Source organism: Festucalex cinctus, chromosome 12 (assembly GCF_051991245.1).
Source record: "Festucalex cinctus isolate MCC-2025b chromosome 12, RoL_Fcin_1.0, whole genome shotgun sequence".
Taxonomy (NCBI): domain Eukaryota; kingdom Metazoa; phylum Chordata; class Actinopteri; order Syngnathiformes; family Syngnathidae; genus Festucalex; species Festucalex cinctus.
The window spans coordinates 2,500,512-2,517,478 of record NC_135422.1 but is presented as its reverse complement, the minus strand read 5'-3'; the positions used below and the strand labels follow the sequence as shown (position 1 = coordinate 2,517,478).

The 16,967-nt window shown below is 40.9% G+C and overlaps 3 protein-coding genes across 3 annotated transcripts; all 3 read right to left on the bottom strand.

Annotated features, from left to right (window-relative positions):
• Nucleotides 1–172: 172 nt before the first annotated feature.
• On the bottom strand, nucleotides 173–4,075 carry gjb3 (gap junction protein beta 3). Its single transcript, XM_077537976.1, has 2 exons — nucleotides 3,867–4,075; nucleotides 173–2,006 (listed from the first exon to the last, which is right to left on the bottom strand). Exon 2 carries the CDS (start codon nucleotides 1,939–1,941, stop codon nucleotides 1,078–1,080), a length of 864 nt encoding a protein of 287 aa, XP_077394102.1. The 5' UTR covers nucleotides 1,942–2,006; nucleotides 3,867–4,075; the 3' UTR covers nucleotides 173–1,077.
• A 3,140-nt stretch (nucleotides 4,076–7,215) lies between these two features.
• On the bottom strand, nucleotides 7,216–11,610 carry gjb10 (gap junction protein beta 10). The gene is made up of 2 exons (XM_077537988.1): nucleotides 10,620–11,610; nucleotides 7,216–10,096 (listed from the first exon to the last, which is right to left on the bottom strand). Exon 2 carries the CDS (start codon nucleotides 10,049–10,051, stop codon nucleotides 9,269–9,271), a length of 783 nt encoding a protein of 260 aa, XP_077394114.1. The 5' UTR covers nucleotides 10,052–10,096; nucleotides 10,620–11,610; the 3' UTR covers nucleotides 7,216–9,268.
• A 140-nt stretch (nucleotides 11,611–11,750) lies between these two features.
• On the bottom strand, nucleotides 11,751–16,559 carry ppie (peptidylprolyl isomerase E (cyclophilin E)). Its single transcript, XM_077537987.1, has 10 exons — nucleotides 16,430–16,559; nucleotides 16,014–16,112; nucleotides 15,865–15,908; nucleotides 15,599–15,625; nucleotides 15,422–15,503; nucleotides 15,125–15,225; nucleotides 14,918–15,041; nucleotides 13,087–13,272; nucleotides 12,177–12,319; nucleotides 11,751–11,920 (listed from the first exon to the last, which is right to left on the bottom strand). Exons 1-10 carry the CDS (start codon nucleotides 16,458–16,460, stop codon nucleotides 11,852–11,854), a joined length of 906 nt encoding a protein of 301 aa, XP_077394113.1. The 5' UTR covers nucleotides 16,461–16,559; the 3' UTR covers nucleotides 11,751–11,851.
• Between the last annotated feature and the right edge of the window lie 408 nt (nucleotides 16,560–16,967).

The window sequence follows — 16,967 nt, the reverse complement described above, 5'->3', positions numbered from 1 at the left end:
GTGATTTGTTGAAGAAGTGATGCACTCATTGCGCTCTTCTTTCTGAAGCCGCACCTCACAAGAACCTGTCTGACAGGCAAACTCAGATTCTTACTGCAAGCCTCTGACAAAATAATTAGACAAAAATATGAAGAACATATGAACTTGGACAAAAATAATAAAAATACAAATATAAGAATGTCAGAATATAATATATAGGAATATATACATATATATATATATATATTGTCATAGGTATGATATAATGTACTAAGATAGACAGACAAATCCATATATACAAACATACATGTACACGAGTTATTATGTTCAATAAATTTAATATGTATAAAAATAAACAACTTGTCAAAATGACATATCACACACAATTCTAGGGTCATTGTATCATTAGGCAACACAGCATGAAGAGCAGCATTCCTTTCAGCTGATTTGAATCAACAGTGGTCTTGAAGAAGGCGCGGTTGTTGACAACAAAGCCCAAACAAATGCAAAACGAGAGGCTGCCTGTTCGGAAGTCACGAATGTTCCCTCTTGAGGCTTTTACACGAGGAAATACTTTCACGTTCACTTTGTCACGAGACGCACAATCCGCTGAGAAAAAAAAAAAAAAAAAAAGTGAAAAACGAGTTTTGAGCCAGTTAACATACTTTCAAGTAGAATTCTCAGCCATAGTGGTGTGCCCACATTCCAGAATCATGACTACTTTCCACTGACTGCTGCTTTCACATCAGGTTTACTTAGAAAAGTTGGATGAAATGTACAGGGGAATGGCAAGGCAAGCGTCTCCCTTCTCTCCACTCAATAATGAGTTTGACGAGGTCTACAACCTTTATTGTATTCCAAAATAATCCCTGCTGTATGATATGTAAATGTTATGGAGGTTGACGTGGAAACCCAAATTGACGTTGTGGAGGCAGAGGCTCATAAAATAGTTCAGTGCTCTGTGACTCAACATACACACATACGGTTTGGCCCATAGCGCTTGATGTGTTTTGAAGCCTGCAAATGAGTCATAGCCCAAGCACAAGTGATGGTTTTCATCGTCAGTCTTTTTTTCTTTTTTCTTTTTTGGTTTGGCTCTCAGCAAGGCGTGGACAAATTTGGAGCAGAGGCCCGAATCCCGTCTTCGAGCTTCAGTGTGGAAAATCTGTACTCTGGCTTGTTTGCCGATTTGAAAGATGGCGGCTTATCCTTCAGGTCCATCTTGGGCGGAGGCTGCACGCAGTTGTTAAACAGGTCGTCCATGTAGTCGTCCTGGGTCGCGGGCAGGTTCATTTTGCGCCTCTTGGCCTTGTTGGCGATTCGCACGATTCTCTTGGAGATGAGGTAAATGATCTCGCAGATGTTGAGGACGATGCAGAGCGCAGACGCGCCCACCATGAAGTAGGTGAAGACTTTCTTCTCGGTGGGATGCCCGATGTAGCAGTCCACCACGTTGGGGCAGGGCATCACCTCGCACTTGACCAGCCGCGGCAGGTAGAAGCTGTCGTAGACGCGGTGGAGGATGTAGAGGAAGGCCACCTCGATGCCCGTCTTGACGAACAGGCTGACCAGGTAGGTCCACCACAGGCCGCCGTGCTTCTTGCCCGTGTTGTTGTACAGCTTGGCGCTCTCGCCGTGCTTGGCCCTGTGCTTGCGCTCGCGGTCGTCGCGGTAGGCCACGTGCATGACCACCATGAAGGACGGGCAGGTGATGAAGATCAGCTGCAGCGCCCACAGGCGGATGTGCGAGATGGGGAAGTAGTGGTCGTAGCAGACGTTGGAGCATCCCGGCTGCTTGGTGTTGCAGTCGAAGTCCTTCTGCTCGTCGCCCCACACCCGCTCGGCCGCCACCACGTACACCATCACCCGGAACACGAACACCACCGAGAGCCAGATGCGCCCGAAGGCTGTGGAGTATTTGTTCACCCCGCTCAGGAGGGCTTGGAACGTCTTCCAGTCCATGACTTGGACACTTGACCAGATGTGTCTTTGATGGAGTTCTTATTCTTTTCTTTACAAGGTTCTGGCTTGAAGGGCAACGAGAGGACATGTTAGAATAATTAGTTCAGCAAGCCTGACCGTCAACACACATTTCAACATAATCCAACACCATGTGGCAACACAACAAGGAAAAGCCTAAAACGCCCAATGTAAAAAAAAAAAAACAGCTTAATGCCCCAAAACTACGAGGGCCAGGTTTAAAAAATCAAATAATTAATAGCAAATCAATTCTCCTTTTCTAGACTGCTATTGATTCATAAAACCTTGAATCGATTATTTTAAAATGTCTTTTACCCATAAATTCCTTAAAGGGACAGCAACATGAAAAATCAACTTTTTGGGGCTAAAATGCTAATTCCTCACCCAACGCATGACCAAAGTGGTGTTTTCCTCTTCTTTGCCCCTCTATGAGAAATTCTAGGTCACTCTGCTCTCCAAGCACCAGCCCCTCCCAACCTGAGAAAACGAGCGAGTGCTCACTTTATGACATCATAAAGTGCGGACCCACCCTCGCATCGCCTCTGCAGACTAAACGCACGCCCACTTTCTCTGAGACCTCCATGGGATAGTGCCAAAAGTGGCCTTTATCAGTAATCATCCTGTCCAAATGAATTCAAAGCCATCAATTATCCTTCACATTTGCAATGCCAGTGCAATGACAGTTGGCTGTCTTAAAATCCCTCTGGTTGACACTTGTGTAAACTACAAGTAAACATTTCGCACTGTTGAACCAAACCGAATGAGTTATAGTGGTTAGTGTGTTTGTTCTATAAGCAGCAAGTCCCTGGTTCAAGGTCAGCTCGTTTTTGTTTGTTTTTTCCCCTCTCCCTTCTTTCCTCTCCTCCTCCTCCATTCCTTCTTAATGCGGCTTAATTGGAAATTGCTTAATGTTCATTAAATTCAAATACGGCAGCAATCATTCTAATAATTTCAGAGGCTTATGTGGGAATAAGTACCTATGTCCACATTTATTTTGGTGATGATTAATCATGTTTTTTTTTTTTTATGTTAAGCAGCGTGAAGCTTTTTCTCTATAGTGAGTGAAAATGAAGGGAAAGGCGAAACAAAAAATACTGGGGGATCATCGTAATAACTTCAGAGGTTGAAGTGGACTTCAGTGGCCAAATATGTTTTTGTGACAGTTGTTTTCTGACATTAAGCAATGTTACAAGAACATTAATAGGCTATGCTAGTCAAAATCAGATCACCTTGAATTTAAATCCTTATTTAACCAACAGTTATTTAACTTAACTAAAGGTTATTTAGTTTGTTTTTAGCGTTGACATATGACGTAGATATCTACGTCATATAATTGATACCTGTGATATATATCACAGGTATCAATTATACTGTATTAAACCACAACAACAACAAACAATTGGTTCAAAAGCTCACATTTACATAACATCATAAATTTCATTGATGTATTTACGTAATTTATAGTACCCTACATTATATGTTTTTTTTTTTTTTACGTACTTCGACCTGGCATTGGACGCACACTATTCACCCCCAAGAATGTATGTTTATTCATTTATGTATTTATTTAAATAACCTTGACGTCACTTTAGTGTTTAGACGAAAACTAGCCGATATTCGACTCACCTAGACAAGCCTGATATAATATTGACTAAAAGTTGCATTCATATTTCGGATAGTAGGCCGGGCCTTTAGCCTATATTAACTTTATGCTGTCACAAAAATGTATTCAAAAGTCATACACGACTCCCACTCGAACTTAACTCGTTTTCTTGGTAGGGTCGATTCTACTTCATAACACAAGTCGCATAAGCGTACACAACAACCACCGTGAATTGTGAGATTCGCGACTTTACCGACCGGACCCAAACGCACCGGGGGAGGATTAAATTGAGCTCTCGTCTTACCAAAAGTCGTCTCAGTCCATTTGTGGCGAAGAAGACGATCGATCAAACGTGTTGCCAGCGCATTTGTTGATCATTTGACGGTAGCTTTTTTTTCGCCGTGAAACACAAAGCGCGGCAATGCGGACAGGTAGAGGAGCGCAGACTTGAGAAATGCGCCTGTGGGTGTGGTTAGAACAATCCAAAGAGAGGACGACAGACTGGAGCGAGCCCAGATGTTCCTCCCTCCCTCCCCAGCCTGTCTCACGCTCTTCACTCACAGTCCTGTTCACAATACACAGCACACTTCGGACTAAATAATATTACTTGGAAAATATTACATTACTGTACATTATGACCCTCACCGCTGCATCTTTTCAGGTTGGGAATGCTTGTGCTTATGCAAAAGTATGCGTTTGTCATCAAGTGTTGTTTGCTCTCTGTGTAACCGGGAACCAAAGTCTTCTTTTGTCCTGACTTGTTTCCACTTGCTTCGTGTACTCACCGACACAGACACACCCTACAATGAATACATTTTTTTTTTTTTTTTTTTACCTAACCAAAAGAGCTTGCATGAACAGCAGGCTGCTTTTGTGTTCCCTCTGTGAGTCTGGCTGTGCGTCATCATCAATGGGGGGTTGGAGTCACCAAGTAGTTTACTGTACTGTATGACATTGACAATTCTGAACATTTAAAAAAATATATATATTTCCACAACGAAACGCAATGTAATGCTGCCTTTACAAGGTGAAAACAAAGTAGTTTATTGTATTGCTTTTGCCAAACCAAGCAGATTGTTTTAGTAGTCAATCTTCTAATCACATTTTGAAATTAAAATAATCCTCACAAATCAAATAACGATCCGAAGGCCAACTCGGAATTGTCAATAAAGGCATTTGGGTGACATGTCAAGATGATACGTCATGCATTATTAACCTAATTAGCTCTAAACCTGTTGAACTCAAGTCGAACTGATGAATGATTCAGCACTTTAGGAGAAGAATGGCAAAATTCACAAAAGGTGTTTGATGAAAATTTCCAAGGATGTCCCCTTGTGTCATTTTTTGTGACACAACACAATATTTTTCTCCCCCTCCTTCCTCCTCCTCCTCTTCTTCTTCTTCTCACCCTCCCCTTTTTTTAAGCAGTGGAATCTTTGAGATTAGGCTCCATACATTCAGTTCAACCTTCAAAATGTTCACATCTTCAAACTTTTTTTTTCCACTTAACCTTTATTTCACCTGGAATTCCCATTGAGATTAAAATCCTCTTTTCCAAGGGAGTCCTGGCCAAGAGGCAGTAGAAATTGCAGTTGCAACACAAATCAAATGCAAATGACATACATATCAGCAAAAAAAAAAGTATGATTTCAACACAATTTAAAATGACATAAAACAGTTACAAGTTAAAGAGATTGTCTCAATTGCTCTCAGTCTGGATTTCAACTCATTTAAAGAAATACATTATGTTAATTTCTAGTCCTTTTTGCAACAGGTGAAAAGGTGAGAAGGTGAAAGCCTTTTTTCCCCCCCAAACTCAGTGTGGGCAAATGGAACGGATGGCAACAAAATGTTACAGAAAAAGAATTTGGAATTGAATCTACAACAGGAATAACTCACGCCGAGTGTATATTCAACTCTTCTTACCTTGTCTTGATGAAGATGGCCCATCTTTTGAGAATAAGTGTTACAAAAAAGTAACTTTTTTTTTTTCCCCCCATTCTCAAAATATTGTTGAATTTTGAATTCTTAATCCTCAATCTTGAGGAGCTATAAAAAAAAAAATAATCCATGAAGAGCTCAAAGCAGCTTTTGAATTTAATTATTGCAAGTCCTAATACATCACCATAGCTAGCTAGCTAGTTAGCTAGCTAGTTAGCTAGCAAGATAGCTAGATAGCTAGCTAGCTATATTATATTTTAGATAGATAGATAGGTAGATAGATAGATAGATAGATAGATAGATAATGTCAAAAGTATGTACTTTTGTTCATTGTCCAAATATGAGTTCCTGAACATGGAGGAAACCCACATAAAATGGTCCTTGTTCCTAAATGGTATCCTAGACCATATTTCTTGTGAAACCCCTCAAATTAAAGTTGAACGTCAACAGTATGAAGGCAACATCTCAATAACGCTTCCATTGTCCAAATACTTTTGAACTGTGAAAGGTTCGCTCAGCTCGTCAAACGGCAGCAAGTGTTGTCTTGTCTGTGTAGATTCTTCATCATCCATGTCATCAGTGAATCGAGACAAAGTGCAACTTCCTAATTTCGTGAGCATGTCAACACTTGTACACTGGAGCTTGTTTTCAGACATGTTTATCATAATACATTATTGCTCACTGTTCATTTCAAATCCAATCATGCGCCATTTCTCCAAGCTGACAAAAAAACTTTCAACCAAGCCCATAAATTCAACGAAGGGGGAGGACAGTGATACATGACAGAAACTGGTCCAGTGTCACCAGGAAGCCTGATGAGCGTGCCAAGACAGAAAATATTTTTTACATCCTCCTCACACACTCTGAAAAAACATGGCACATTTCCTGTGCGCATAAAACGTTGATGCGTTTGAAATCGGGGGGAGAGTTGCTCGAAGGTTTCAGGTCAAATAAACGATAACGTACAAATGAGGAATTCTGAAATATCAAACACCCCCTCTCAAAGTCTAGCAGCCGAGAGCTAAAACTCACAGAAGATCACCAGAAGTGACTTGTGATGATTGCGCAAGTCAATACGTTTGCTTTATTACAACAAAATAGCCGGATCTTATCTGAAGTGGAGGGGGGGGGGGTTACTTTTTGGCTCCAATTGACAAACTGGTCCAGTCAGTCTGTTTGGACACACCTGGAAGAACGCACCAATTTACTCAACTTCTTCCAACGTGTTCCGACAAGCTCAACCCACACAACGTCGTCACAACCTGTTAGGAAACATAAAACCAGGATGAAAAGAAGCTGATGCCTGGAAGTGAGATGATTGTCAGCTCATTACGGCATCACTTTTGAGCTCAGATTTTGTGGTTTTACTAGAACTTTCTTCTATTTTTACATCAAGCCGTTGAGCAATGCATAAACATAACATAGAGTGAAGTGTGAGCATTTTTTTGATAGCCTAAACCAATTTACCAGTGCAAATAAACGAATAATCAATCGACGGGCATAGAATTCCTTCGCTGGGTGGGCCCCGCACGTCAGTGGGATGACTCAAAATAAGGAGCAGAAAGCTCCTCCCTTTTTTCCTACTCATGGTACCAATCAAGCTAAATAACGAGCGTGTTGCTCCAGCCGACATAGCGGATAAAAATGGCACAACATGAGAAGAACCCCCGATCGTGTTTTTCCACCAACAAAGCAGGATGAGACTCAAAAAGTGGAAAACAATCTATTTAATGAAAATATAAACATCCTGAACATTGTAAAAACAAGCAACTTTTCATACCAAAGTGGTGATAAATTACATACACAGTGTAAAACAATGTAAGCAAATGTACATACGCACATATACACATTATTATGGACAAAAGTTTTGGGACATGAGCGCAGGAAGTAAAACGATATAGATTCCACTCTTTTGAGAATACTTAGCGCATTCACCAAATACTTTTTTTTTAATTGAAATTCAGAAATTGTTGTGTTCTTGTATTCCTCATCGACATGCAGCTGAAGGAAGTTTTCCTTTAGTTTTTTTTAGAATTGCTCAACTTGGCATTGCCATAGGGAGCTTTAAAACAACCACCATTGTTTTTTTTTTTGTTTGTTTGTTTGTTTTTTTAAAGATTGAACCCAGGGGTAAGCAGATACAATTAAAACAGCAGAGGCCCCAGGATTGAACCCTGTGGAACACCCTCCGTTATACACTTGAATTCATTTGCACACTTTTGTCTGTCTGTTTTTTTTTTTTTTTTTTTTTGCGTGACGTCGTTAGTATAAGGGATTACAATACTAAAGACCTCACACGACGTACCATCACGACAGCCACAAGTCGACTACTGAGCGCACCAAATTCCTTGCAGCACAGGTAGGCCAAGCAATGCAGCGTGTTCACCCGCATCCAATGATGGCCGAGTGGGGCGTATCGTCACAAAATCATTTGAGATGGGTGTATATCTTGTTTTAGTTCATCCAGTTGGTGTTTGATGGCGATTAGCATGAGAGTTTCACAACTAAATGATTGTTAGGAAAGTTGATGGTGTGGAACCGATTGTTGAGTGATTAATTACAGCAACTAAAGCAAAATAGAGTAAAGTACACTACTTTGGTCAAGCAGCAGTTGATTTAAGTCTCAACTAGTAGATGAAATCAGCTTTGAGAAGTTGAGTATGACCACACTAGCATAGAAACAGGAGTTCTGAAGGTTCAAAGATCTGGAGTCTATCCTAGCTGACTTTTTTTTTTTTTTTTTCAAGAGGCAGGCTACACAACATAAACTGATCGTTCATCAGTCGCAGGATACACAAACAAACATTCACACTCACAACTACGGAATTTAGAGTTTTCAACTTAGCTAGCATACACGTTTTTGGAATTTGAAACTCCACACATGTAGGCCAGGAACAAGATTCAAACCACCGAACTCGAAACCACACACAGTTCTGCCCCCAAAAAGGGGAAGTCAACCAAAAACCAGCCATTTTTATCCATCTCAGGGGGCAGCCATTTTGCCACTTGCTGTCGACTGAAGATGACATCATCACCTGTTCTCTGAAGATGAGCTGTGATTGGTTGTTCCCTGAGACCTGAGCAACTGTGATGTCATTCTCACCAACAGCAAGTGACAAAATGGCCGCCTTCTGATAGTGATAAAACTGCTGGATCTCGCTGCTTAACTCATATTCCACTAACACAATATTAACCAAATTACTCAATTTAGACTAGTGGAGCTGCATAGAATATATTGTCGAGATTTTTTTTTTATTTTTTTTTGTAGTTGACTTCCACTTCAACTGCTCTTTTTCGTCATTCTCAGCTCAGTGCTTTCAAGTTCTCCTGCAACCATCTGCTTTTGATTTACTCCCACTCTGTTTGAAGAACATCATGTATTCATTAATTTAGAATTAAGATTCTAAAGGAGGAGGAGGAGGAGGAGCCCAATCTCAGATTAACTAGATTAAAGGGGGGTACGTGTCCCAAGAGTTTTGTCCATGCAGCGTATGTGCGATTTGAAAAGAACTGTACAATCTGAATGAAAACATTTGGAGGTTTGGCACTGGCCAGAGAGGAAAATCTTACACACAAACCACGTGGGTGTGTCATGCGAGTGTGAGACCGCACTCTCCAAATCACGGACTGACACACGTCATGGTCTCAAAACTCGCTTCTCGACTTTCTTTGTCTCTCAAACTGCCACTAAAAACACTACTGGGAGCACATTAAGAAAAGTGTCTGCCTTGTCAAGTCTTTGTTCTGGCAAAAGCAAACATTGTTTCAAGATATGGCCACGCTATACGCTGGGGCGGGGGTTTCCGGCGTGTTCTTTTTGGGCATCTTCAGAGCGTTGGGCTCCATCAAGTTGCTGCCACTGGTGGTCACAATGTGGTGGGAGTGATGGACGCTGGTGAAGATCTCGCGGCAGCGTTTGCCCACCAGGTAGGCGATCTCCAAAATGGAGAGGAGGATGCAGGCCAGGCTGGTGACCACCATGAAGATGGTGAAGATTCTTTTCTCGGTGGGCCGGGCGATGAAGCAGTCCACCGCGTTGGGGCACGGCTTCTGTTCGCACTTGATGAGCGAGGGGAAGTCGTAGCCCTCGTAGATGTGGTAAAGCAGGTAGACGAAGGTGGTGTCCACGGCCACTTTGAAGACCAGAGTCATGACGTAGGTCCACCACAGGCCGCCGCGCTTCTTGCCCGTGTTCTGGTAGAGGCGATCGCAGTTCTCGCCGTACTTGAGGCGGTTCTTGCGCTCGCGGTCTTCCCGGTAGGCCACGTGCATCACCACCAGGAACGAGGGGCAGGTGACGAAGATGAGCTGCAGGGCCCACAGCCTCACGTGGGACACGGGGAAGAAGTGGTCGTAGCAGACGTTGTGGCAACCCGGCTGAAGCGTGTTGCACTTGAAATCCTTCTGCTCGTCACCCCAAACCTTCTCGGCCGCCACCACGAACACCAGCACCCTGAAGACGAACACGATGGACAGCCAAACCCGGCCGAAAGCGGTGGAGTACTTGTTGACCCCGCTCAGGAGGCCCTGGAGGAAACCCCAGTTCATGGTGAAGGACTTTTGGCGGTTTCTTCCCTGATGAAAGTGGAAAAGCTTCGGATAAGGGGAACAAAACGGGTTCCAAGGTTAATTTTTAGTGGAGCATCAAAAATCTACGTCAAATCTGTTTTGAGGTTATCAAGAAAGCAACGGTTTCAGGTTGTTTTATTATGAATTCATTTGTTTGTTAATATTATGGGACATCTGTATGTACGTCTTTCAACGATGAATCAGAGGTCTACAGCTGAACAAGATTGGAGAACTGTGATCTCACGTAACAGAAATATTTATTTTCAAACAAAGACACAAAACGGGTGAAAATGACACTACAACCGAGAACCGTTCATAAATGTTGGTTGAATCTTTGTCGAGTGGAAACACTTTCCTCTACTTCAAGTCAGGGTGCGTTCACGGAACCCGTTCAGTCAGTAACGTGACAAATTAAGCAAGCCAAGACACGCAAATGAGCCGCTTTCGAAACGTCAGCGCTTGCTGAACGAGCTCAACAAAAAAAAGTTCAAAAAGACGACAAAACCGAAACATTTAGTACTAAATCGAATCTGACTTGGCTACTTACAGTGCAGCGCGGCGCGGCAGTGGAGAAGTCGGATGAAGCTCGCCGACAGCGGAATCTGAGCGCTTGTCAACAGGAGCGACGAGTGGAGGGAGGGTGGAGCTCTTCCTTTACCATGTCTTTGGAAAAGTCAACCTTGCATGCCCAGGTGTGCCAGTGACAAACCATTTCAACACTGTTCGTTCATCCAAGTTAACGAGACGCGTTTACTTTCCTCGTGTTTTTGTTCTTTTTGTTCTTTTTTTTGTTTGTTTCCTCCGTCTGCAGCAGTGCTCGTAGGGAGGGGGCAAGGAGCAACAAGAGGTTTTGAGGGGCTTTCCTAAAAGATTGCTTTCAACTTTTTATTTATTTAGATTTGTTAAAAGCGTTACCGTTACATTTACAAATTTACGTTATGGAATAAACGTCGGCGTCGGCTATAAGAGTCATTAATGGAAATTGGTGAGGAGCAAACGGTTAAGAAAATGGATTGATTGAAAACAGTTTGGGTTTTTTTCTTGTTCATGCATTCCAATACACAAGCAATTAGACAGCACAATTGCAGTACTTTTGCTCGACCTAGTGGGGGAAGTGTGTTTAGGCTATTTCATTTATTCCCCGTAGATCTTGAACACTTTTTTTGTTTTTTAAATAAAACAAAAACAGAAATGGGTTGTGGAAATAGTATGGAACTTTATCTTCTCTCTCTCTCTTAAAAAAAAATAAAAATAAAAATCACAAAAACTACTTTTAATATCCACTGTACAAAGTAGTAATGGGTTCCAAAACCAGTTCACAGGTGCCAGAAGTTAGTCCCTTTTGTGCCACACAGAAGTGAAGCAGTTCTCACAAAATTTGTTTAACAGAGAAGCGAAAATCCTCAAACATTTTTTCAGTTGATCCAATAAAGACCAACAAACAAGACACGTAATCATTTTCTCTACATTTTGCAAAGGAAATGCGACTTTCTCAATTTTTTAAAATGTGCAATCTCTATTCATTTGAGTGCATTAAAAAAAAAAAATGATTCAAACAATTCTGAGGCTTTTCCTGTTTTGTTTCTTTTTAAACATTCTTCACACATGTGGCTAATCTGTTATGTAGCCACAGACAAACAGTTCTCACTGAATATTTTCATCAAGATGCACCACTGAGTCCAAATGTTGCAGTTTATTTATTTTAAAAAAAAAGTGTTTGAAATATTTACATAGCAAAAGATTCGGGATTCGCACGCAAACTCAAAGGTTCGGTTTCATTTACACACATTCTCCACAGTCTGAGATGATGACTTTCTGCTTCGGCTTGCCGTCTTTTGTCCCCTGAGCCTGCACAATAAAAATGGTCCAACTTTTGTCAACAGACAGAACGATAAACCCCCCCAAAAATGATCAGGTAAAATTGTGATTGGTGTTCTTTAGTGCTACCTTTTTAAAAACAGCAATGTGAACAGTATTAGTGTTGATCAAACGCACATCTCAAGACACACTCACTCGTATGTCCTTTCTCGTATCTACTTATCTCATAGACATCTAGCACCACAAAATGCTTTCATACAAACTTTCCTTTTCAGTGAGCCCTCACCTCCATTGCCCGAAGCACGTCCATCCCCTCCACCAGCTCTCCAAACACCACATGTTTGCCGTCCAGCCAGTCTGTTTTATCTGTGGTGATGAAGAACTGGGAGCCGTTGGTGTTGGTTCCAGAGTTGGCCATGGAGAGCTGCCCTGTGTTCGCCAGAAACAAATTTAACTCTTTGACCGCCAAAAACATATAGTAAAATCACGACGTATGCCGCCATAAATGTTAAGTGACATCAACTATTTTTTTCTTTTCTTTTTTTTTTTTAAATATATCGGTCAATGCAACATCCAAGTGCAGCGCAGCTGGGTCAATGAGTTGTGAAATCCAAAACATCCACCGACTATGGCCAGCAGATGGCAACATTGTATCTCTTTTCAATGGGCTGCTGGTGTATGGAATTACTCAACTCAACTCAAGTTTATTGTACATCGCAGCGGTATCTGCTCGGGCCCTAACTAGAGCTGCGAATTACAATGAAACATGACGCAATCTGATGAAGTAGACCGTTTTCAAGGCTGACGTGAATGATCAAAGCCTCTGTAACATTAAACCTAATTTGACGCAGCGTCACTAAACAAAAAATTTGTATCAAAGTCACTGTTTTCAATTTTCGCCCAGTGTCACTCAAATGACCTATTTTCAAATGGTGATTACTAAAGAATGGAATAAGGTAGAAACATACTTTTTTTTTTTCTAATGAAAGAATGGAATGCGGTCTTTCAGTGGTACCCATGTTGTATATGTAGCAAAAGAACACAATATTCTGTTTGCTTCGAAAAATGAGTGAAAATGCTCCAAATTCGATGGCATTGGAGGTTGTTTTTTTTTTTTTGTTGATAATGTGTGGCAGTAAAAGAGTCGTCCCGGGAATGCGCCAGTGATGCTTAAAGTGTGCAGGTGAGCCCTTCACCTGGAGCGGTATGCTTGAGGACGAAGTTTTCATCATCGAACTTCTTGCCATATATGGACTTGCCACCGGTGCCGTTGTGGTTGGTGAAGTCGCCTCCTTGGCACATGAACTGAGGAATGATGCGATGAAAGCTGCTCCCTTTGTAGCCAAATCCTTTTTCGTGTGTGCATAAGCAGCGGAAATTTTCTGGAAACATGAAGCAATCCGATCCAGGTGAGTTTGCATTTATGATAACACCGTTTCAATTCACCAATGCGCTCAAAGGAATATGTAGTTTAACACTACAAAGGGAAAGGAAATTATTTGATCAACAATTTCAGGATAGTATACACCTCTGAAGTCACACAAAACGTAGTTTAACCGCACACATGCAAGAAGTAATGTAACAAGGTACCCATTATATTTTTGTAATATTATTAAAAGTTACAAAGTAAGTACAGTACTGAATTGGAACGCCACCCCAAGCAAGAGTCATTTTGGTTTTTTTAAAGATATGATTTGCATGAACGTGCCTTCAATTGCAGGATGCAAAATGCTGATCACTCTGATTGGCTGTTAGCGAGCAAATGGTTCCGCCTCTGAGCTGAACGCCTCCGGTGGTCGATGATGTCACGTTACAGCAACTCCGACCGGACAAACATTGCAGATGCGGACATTACGCTCCATGAAATGAGAGTCTTGAGGCGCTCGTTTATCATTTCCTTGTGTTTGTTCAATTCACATTTGCCTTCACGAAGTTAAGAGAATCACAACTCAAATTTGAATTGTGTTTTTTTTTTTTTTTAATGAAAAAGAAATAAAGATGTACTAAGTAAGAGTTCTCTTTATCACTAGATATTTTTGCTTTTATTACATATTCCCTATTCTCTCTACCTACCTATCTTGTTAGACCAATTTTCAATTATACTTCATTAATGTCTATTCTTTGTTAGACCAATGATAAAGTACACTTCGAAACATTAAAAAAATACATTGTTATTGATAATATGAACACACATTTTCAATATATAAACTTCTTATGTAATTAATTTCAGTATGTTGATAATTCTATTGATTGTGTAGACTGTACAGTCTTTGATAATTTACTAGACCAGATATTAGTTCTAATATTAAAAAAAATATATATACAAATTGTTATTGAATCGTTCCAAATATTAATCAAAGGAAGTGATCTCCCATCATAGAGTTGAAATATTTGACATACCCTACACATTATGTAGTGAAAGATCCTCATTACAAGTTATCATCATCAGTCATGGTTGCAAATCTTACATTTTCCTTTTAAAATTTGATTAGATTTAAATGATAATTATATTCCTTATTTAAAAAAGTAACATAGAAGTAACTGAGATATTACTCTACACAGTACTACTGTAAAGAAACATATTAACGTACTTTAAAATGCAAGTAACTAGTAATATGAACGATATTACATTTTGGAGGTAACTTACCCAACACTGATTACTTCAGCGTATATTAAAAGTATCTCTGCTCAGTGTACATATAAAGCAGTGGTCGTCAAGCTTTTTTTGGGGGGGTTTTGTGTTAAGCAATATATTAATGGACCAGCACATAAACAGAAACACATGTTTAAAAATGCCGCCCTCCCTTCCACTGAATTGAGGTGTTGTATTTCATGGGAGCTCTGCACTAATTTCTCTTCACCAAGCTGATCTTGGGCTAATGTCGGACAATGGCACACAAACTTGGTCCAAATATGCGTTGTAATGGATTGGTTAATTTTCCCATCATTTCTTTTTTGGAAAGTTTTTTTTTTTGAAGAAGAACCAAATTGTGTCACTGAATGAATTGTCTATTGCAATGCACAGACCTGCCGTCATGGGAACAATGTCCGCCCGAAGGAGAAAGCGAAGTCTCCCTGCAGGCTTGTTGCCGATCTTGATGTCCATGTAGACCTGCGGATTGATTCTGCCCTTTTTAGCGGGGGGCTCGGCCTACAGAGACAATTGATACCCGTCACGAGAGGCTTCCAAACATGTCGCGCGATTCTACACCGCAGAAGGTGAAGTCACCCAACCTCTTGTGCAGCAGTGTTCGCTGCTTCTCCCGCCGCCGCCACCTCAGCTTCTTCTAGAGTCTTCCCTGAGAACTTCTTTAGCCAGTCGTCATCCGACCACACTAAAGAACGAGAGTAGCGCCTCGTGAAGCATTGCGAAGACATTCTGTTGCTCAATACAGACACCTGCTGTATCTGATACATCATTGCATTGCAGACAACTTATGGTATACAATATGATTTAGTTGTGTTTGTATTGTATTCTAAGTTTAAAATATCTTTGAAATATACAGTCAAATGATGTGATCATGTACTCACCTGGTCGAGAGGATCCTTCTTTAATTCTCATCGGCTTGGCGATGTTGACACGGACTGTCCGACCGAAAAGCTCCGATTCATTCTGAAAAGGGTATCGAAAAACAACAGATTATCATCGCGTGGCGATTTATCCTTCACACATTGCCGTCCACTTCTACAATAATGCAATACACTCACCATGTTATCAATAGCTGCAGCAGCATCCTGCATAACACAAAAAAGTGGGACATAAACTATGGTTATTGTAAATGCTCACTAAGCACATTACAAGTATTCATTGTAAGTAAAAACTTTAGTGAACTAAACTAAAAAAAAAAAGTTATAATATCTTTGTGAATTTTAAAACATTTCAGGTCACGCATCAAAATGTGCATTCACATTTGTAAGGCATTGTATCCTTGATATCACAGTGAGTTTGTAGCCAAGTGTAACCTCAGACATACCTCTGCCAGCTCAAACTCAACAAATGCAAATCCCCTGTGCTTTTCTGAAAATTGAGCAAAGGATTCATTAACAGGCTGTAGTTTGTTCACAACTGTTAATGTGGACCAGGTATTATACAGAAAATGCTAGCAGAATGATGACGCTGTACCTGTCTCATAGTCTAATGGTATTTGGATATCAGTGATGTCTCCAAAGGGGATAAAAGCAGCATGCAACACTTTCTCGTCCACTTCTTCTGCTAGCCCACCTAAAAAGGAAGAGGCATAAATGACGACTGCACACATTTAACACGTTGTTGTTTAAGTTTGAAGTTTATTGAACACAAACTTAAAACTTGTTGTTGTTGATGTTGTTTTAAACTCAATTTGTCACAGAACTAGATAATGCCGAACAACTGAGAAGCTCTGAACAGTTTCAACGTGCTGATCCCAATAATTCGCGTTTTGTTTTTTAAATCGTACCGCAAGCCAATTTCCATATTTTAACACGCAACATAAACGCTCATTCAGGTCGGCTAAATGCGTTTTGCTATTACTATACGCAGACATGAGAAGAAAAACTCACCAACATACAAAACTCGTTTGCTTGCCGCCATATTGGATGCGACCTATCAACTTTGACCTCCGCCCTGATTGGTAGAACGAAACTAAAGCCCGCCTCTGGTCTGCTTGCTCCGAAATATCATCCAACCACGTTACTTTACGTCACCATAAGTACATATATGCCGGTCGGATCAAATTACAAATGTAAAATTATAATTACTATAATTGTACCCCCTGTTTCACCCCAACCACGAATCCAACATTTTTCTGTTTGTTCAACAATTTATTTACCTTTTTTTTTTCCCCTCCAACACTTTTCCTAGCCTAGACTGAGACATGTTGTTGCAACTTCCGGTTTGCCCCATCAGGGGTCGCCACAGCCAGCAAACACAATGAACAAGTTTACACAGCGGTGTTTGTGATTGTCAGGCGGCCTATCGCTGTTTTTCATTCGAACATATCGAATCAGCAGTACAATTTTGGAGCCTCTGAATGATCTAGAGGGCTGACTTGAAGCCAGTCACAAGAGCGAGTCAAGCTGTATCACCAGACCAAACTCC

Excerpts from the sequence above, each read along its gene's own strand:
- ppie (XM_077537987.1), bottom strand. The coding sequence starts at position 16,460 with ATGGCGGCAAGCAAACGAGTTTTGTATGTTG. Across the intron at positions 15,226-15,421 it reads AGAAGGATCCTCTCGACCAG|TGTGGTCGGATGACGACTGG; the intron begins GTGAGTACATGA and ends CTCGTTCTTTAG. Across the intron at positions 12,320-13,086 it reads CCTCAAGCATACCGCTCCAG|GGCAGCTCTCCATGGCCAAC; the intron begins GTGAAGGGCTCA and ends TGGCGAACACAG.
- gjb3 (XM_077537976.1), bottom strand. The coding sequence starts at position 1,941 with ATGGACTGGAAGACGTTCCAAGCCCTCCTGAGCGGGGTGAACAAATAC.
- gjb10 (XM_077537988.1), bottom strand. The coding sequence starts at position 10,051 with ATGAACTGGGGTTTCCTCCAGGGCCTCCTGAGCGGGGTCAACAAGTAC.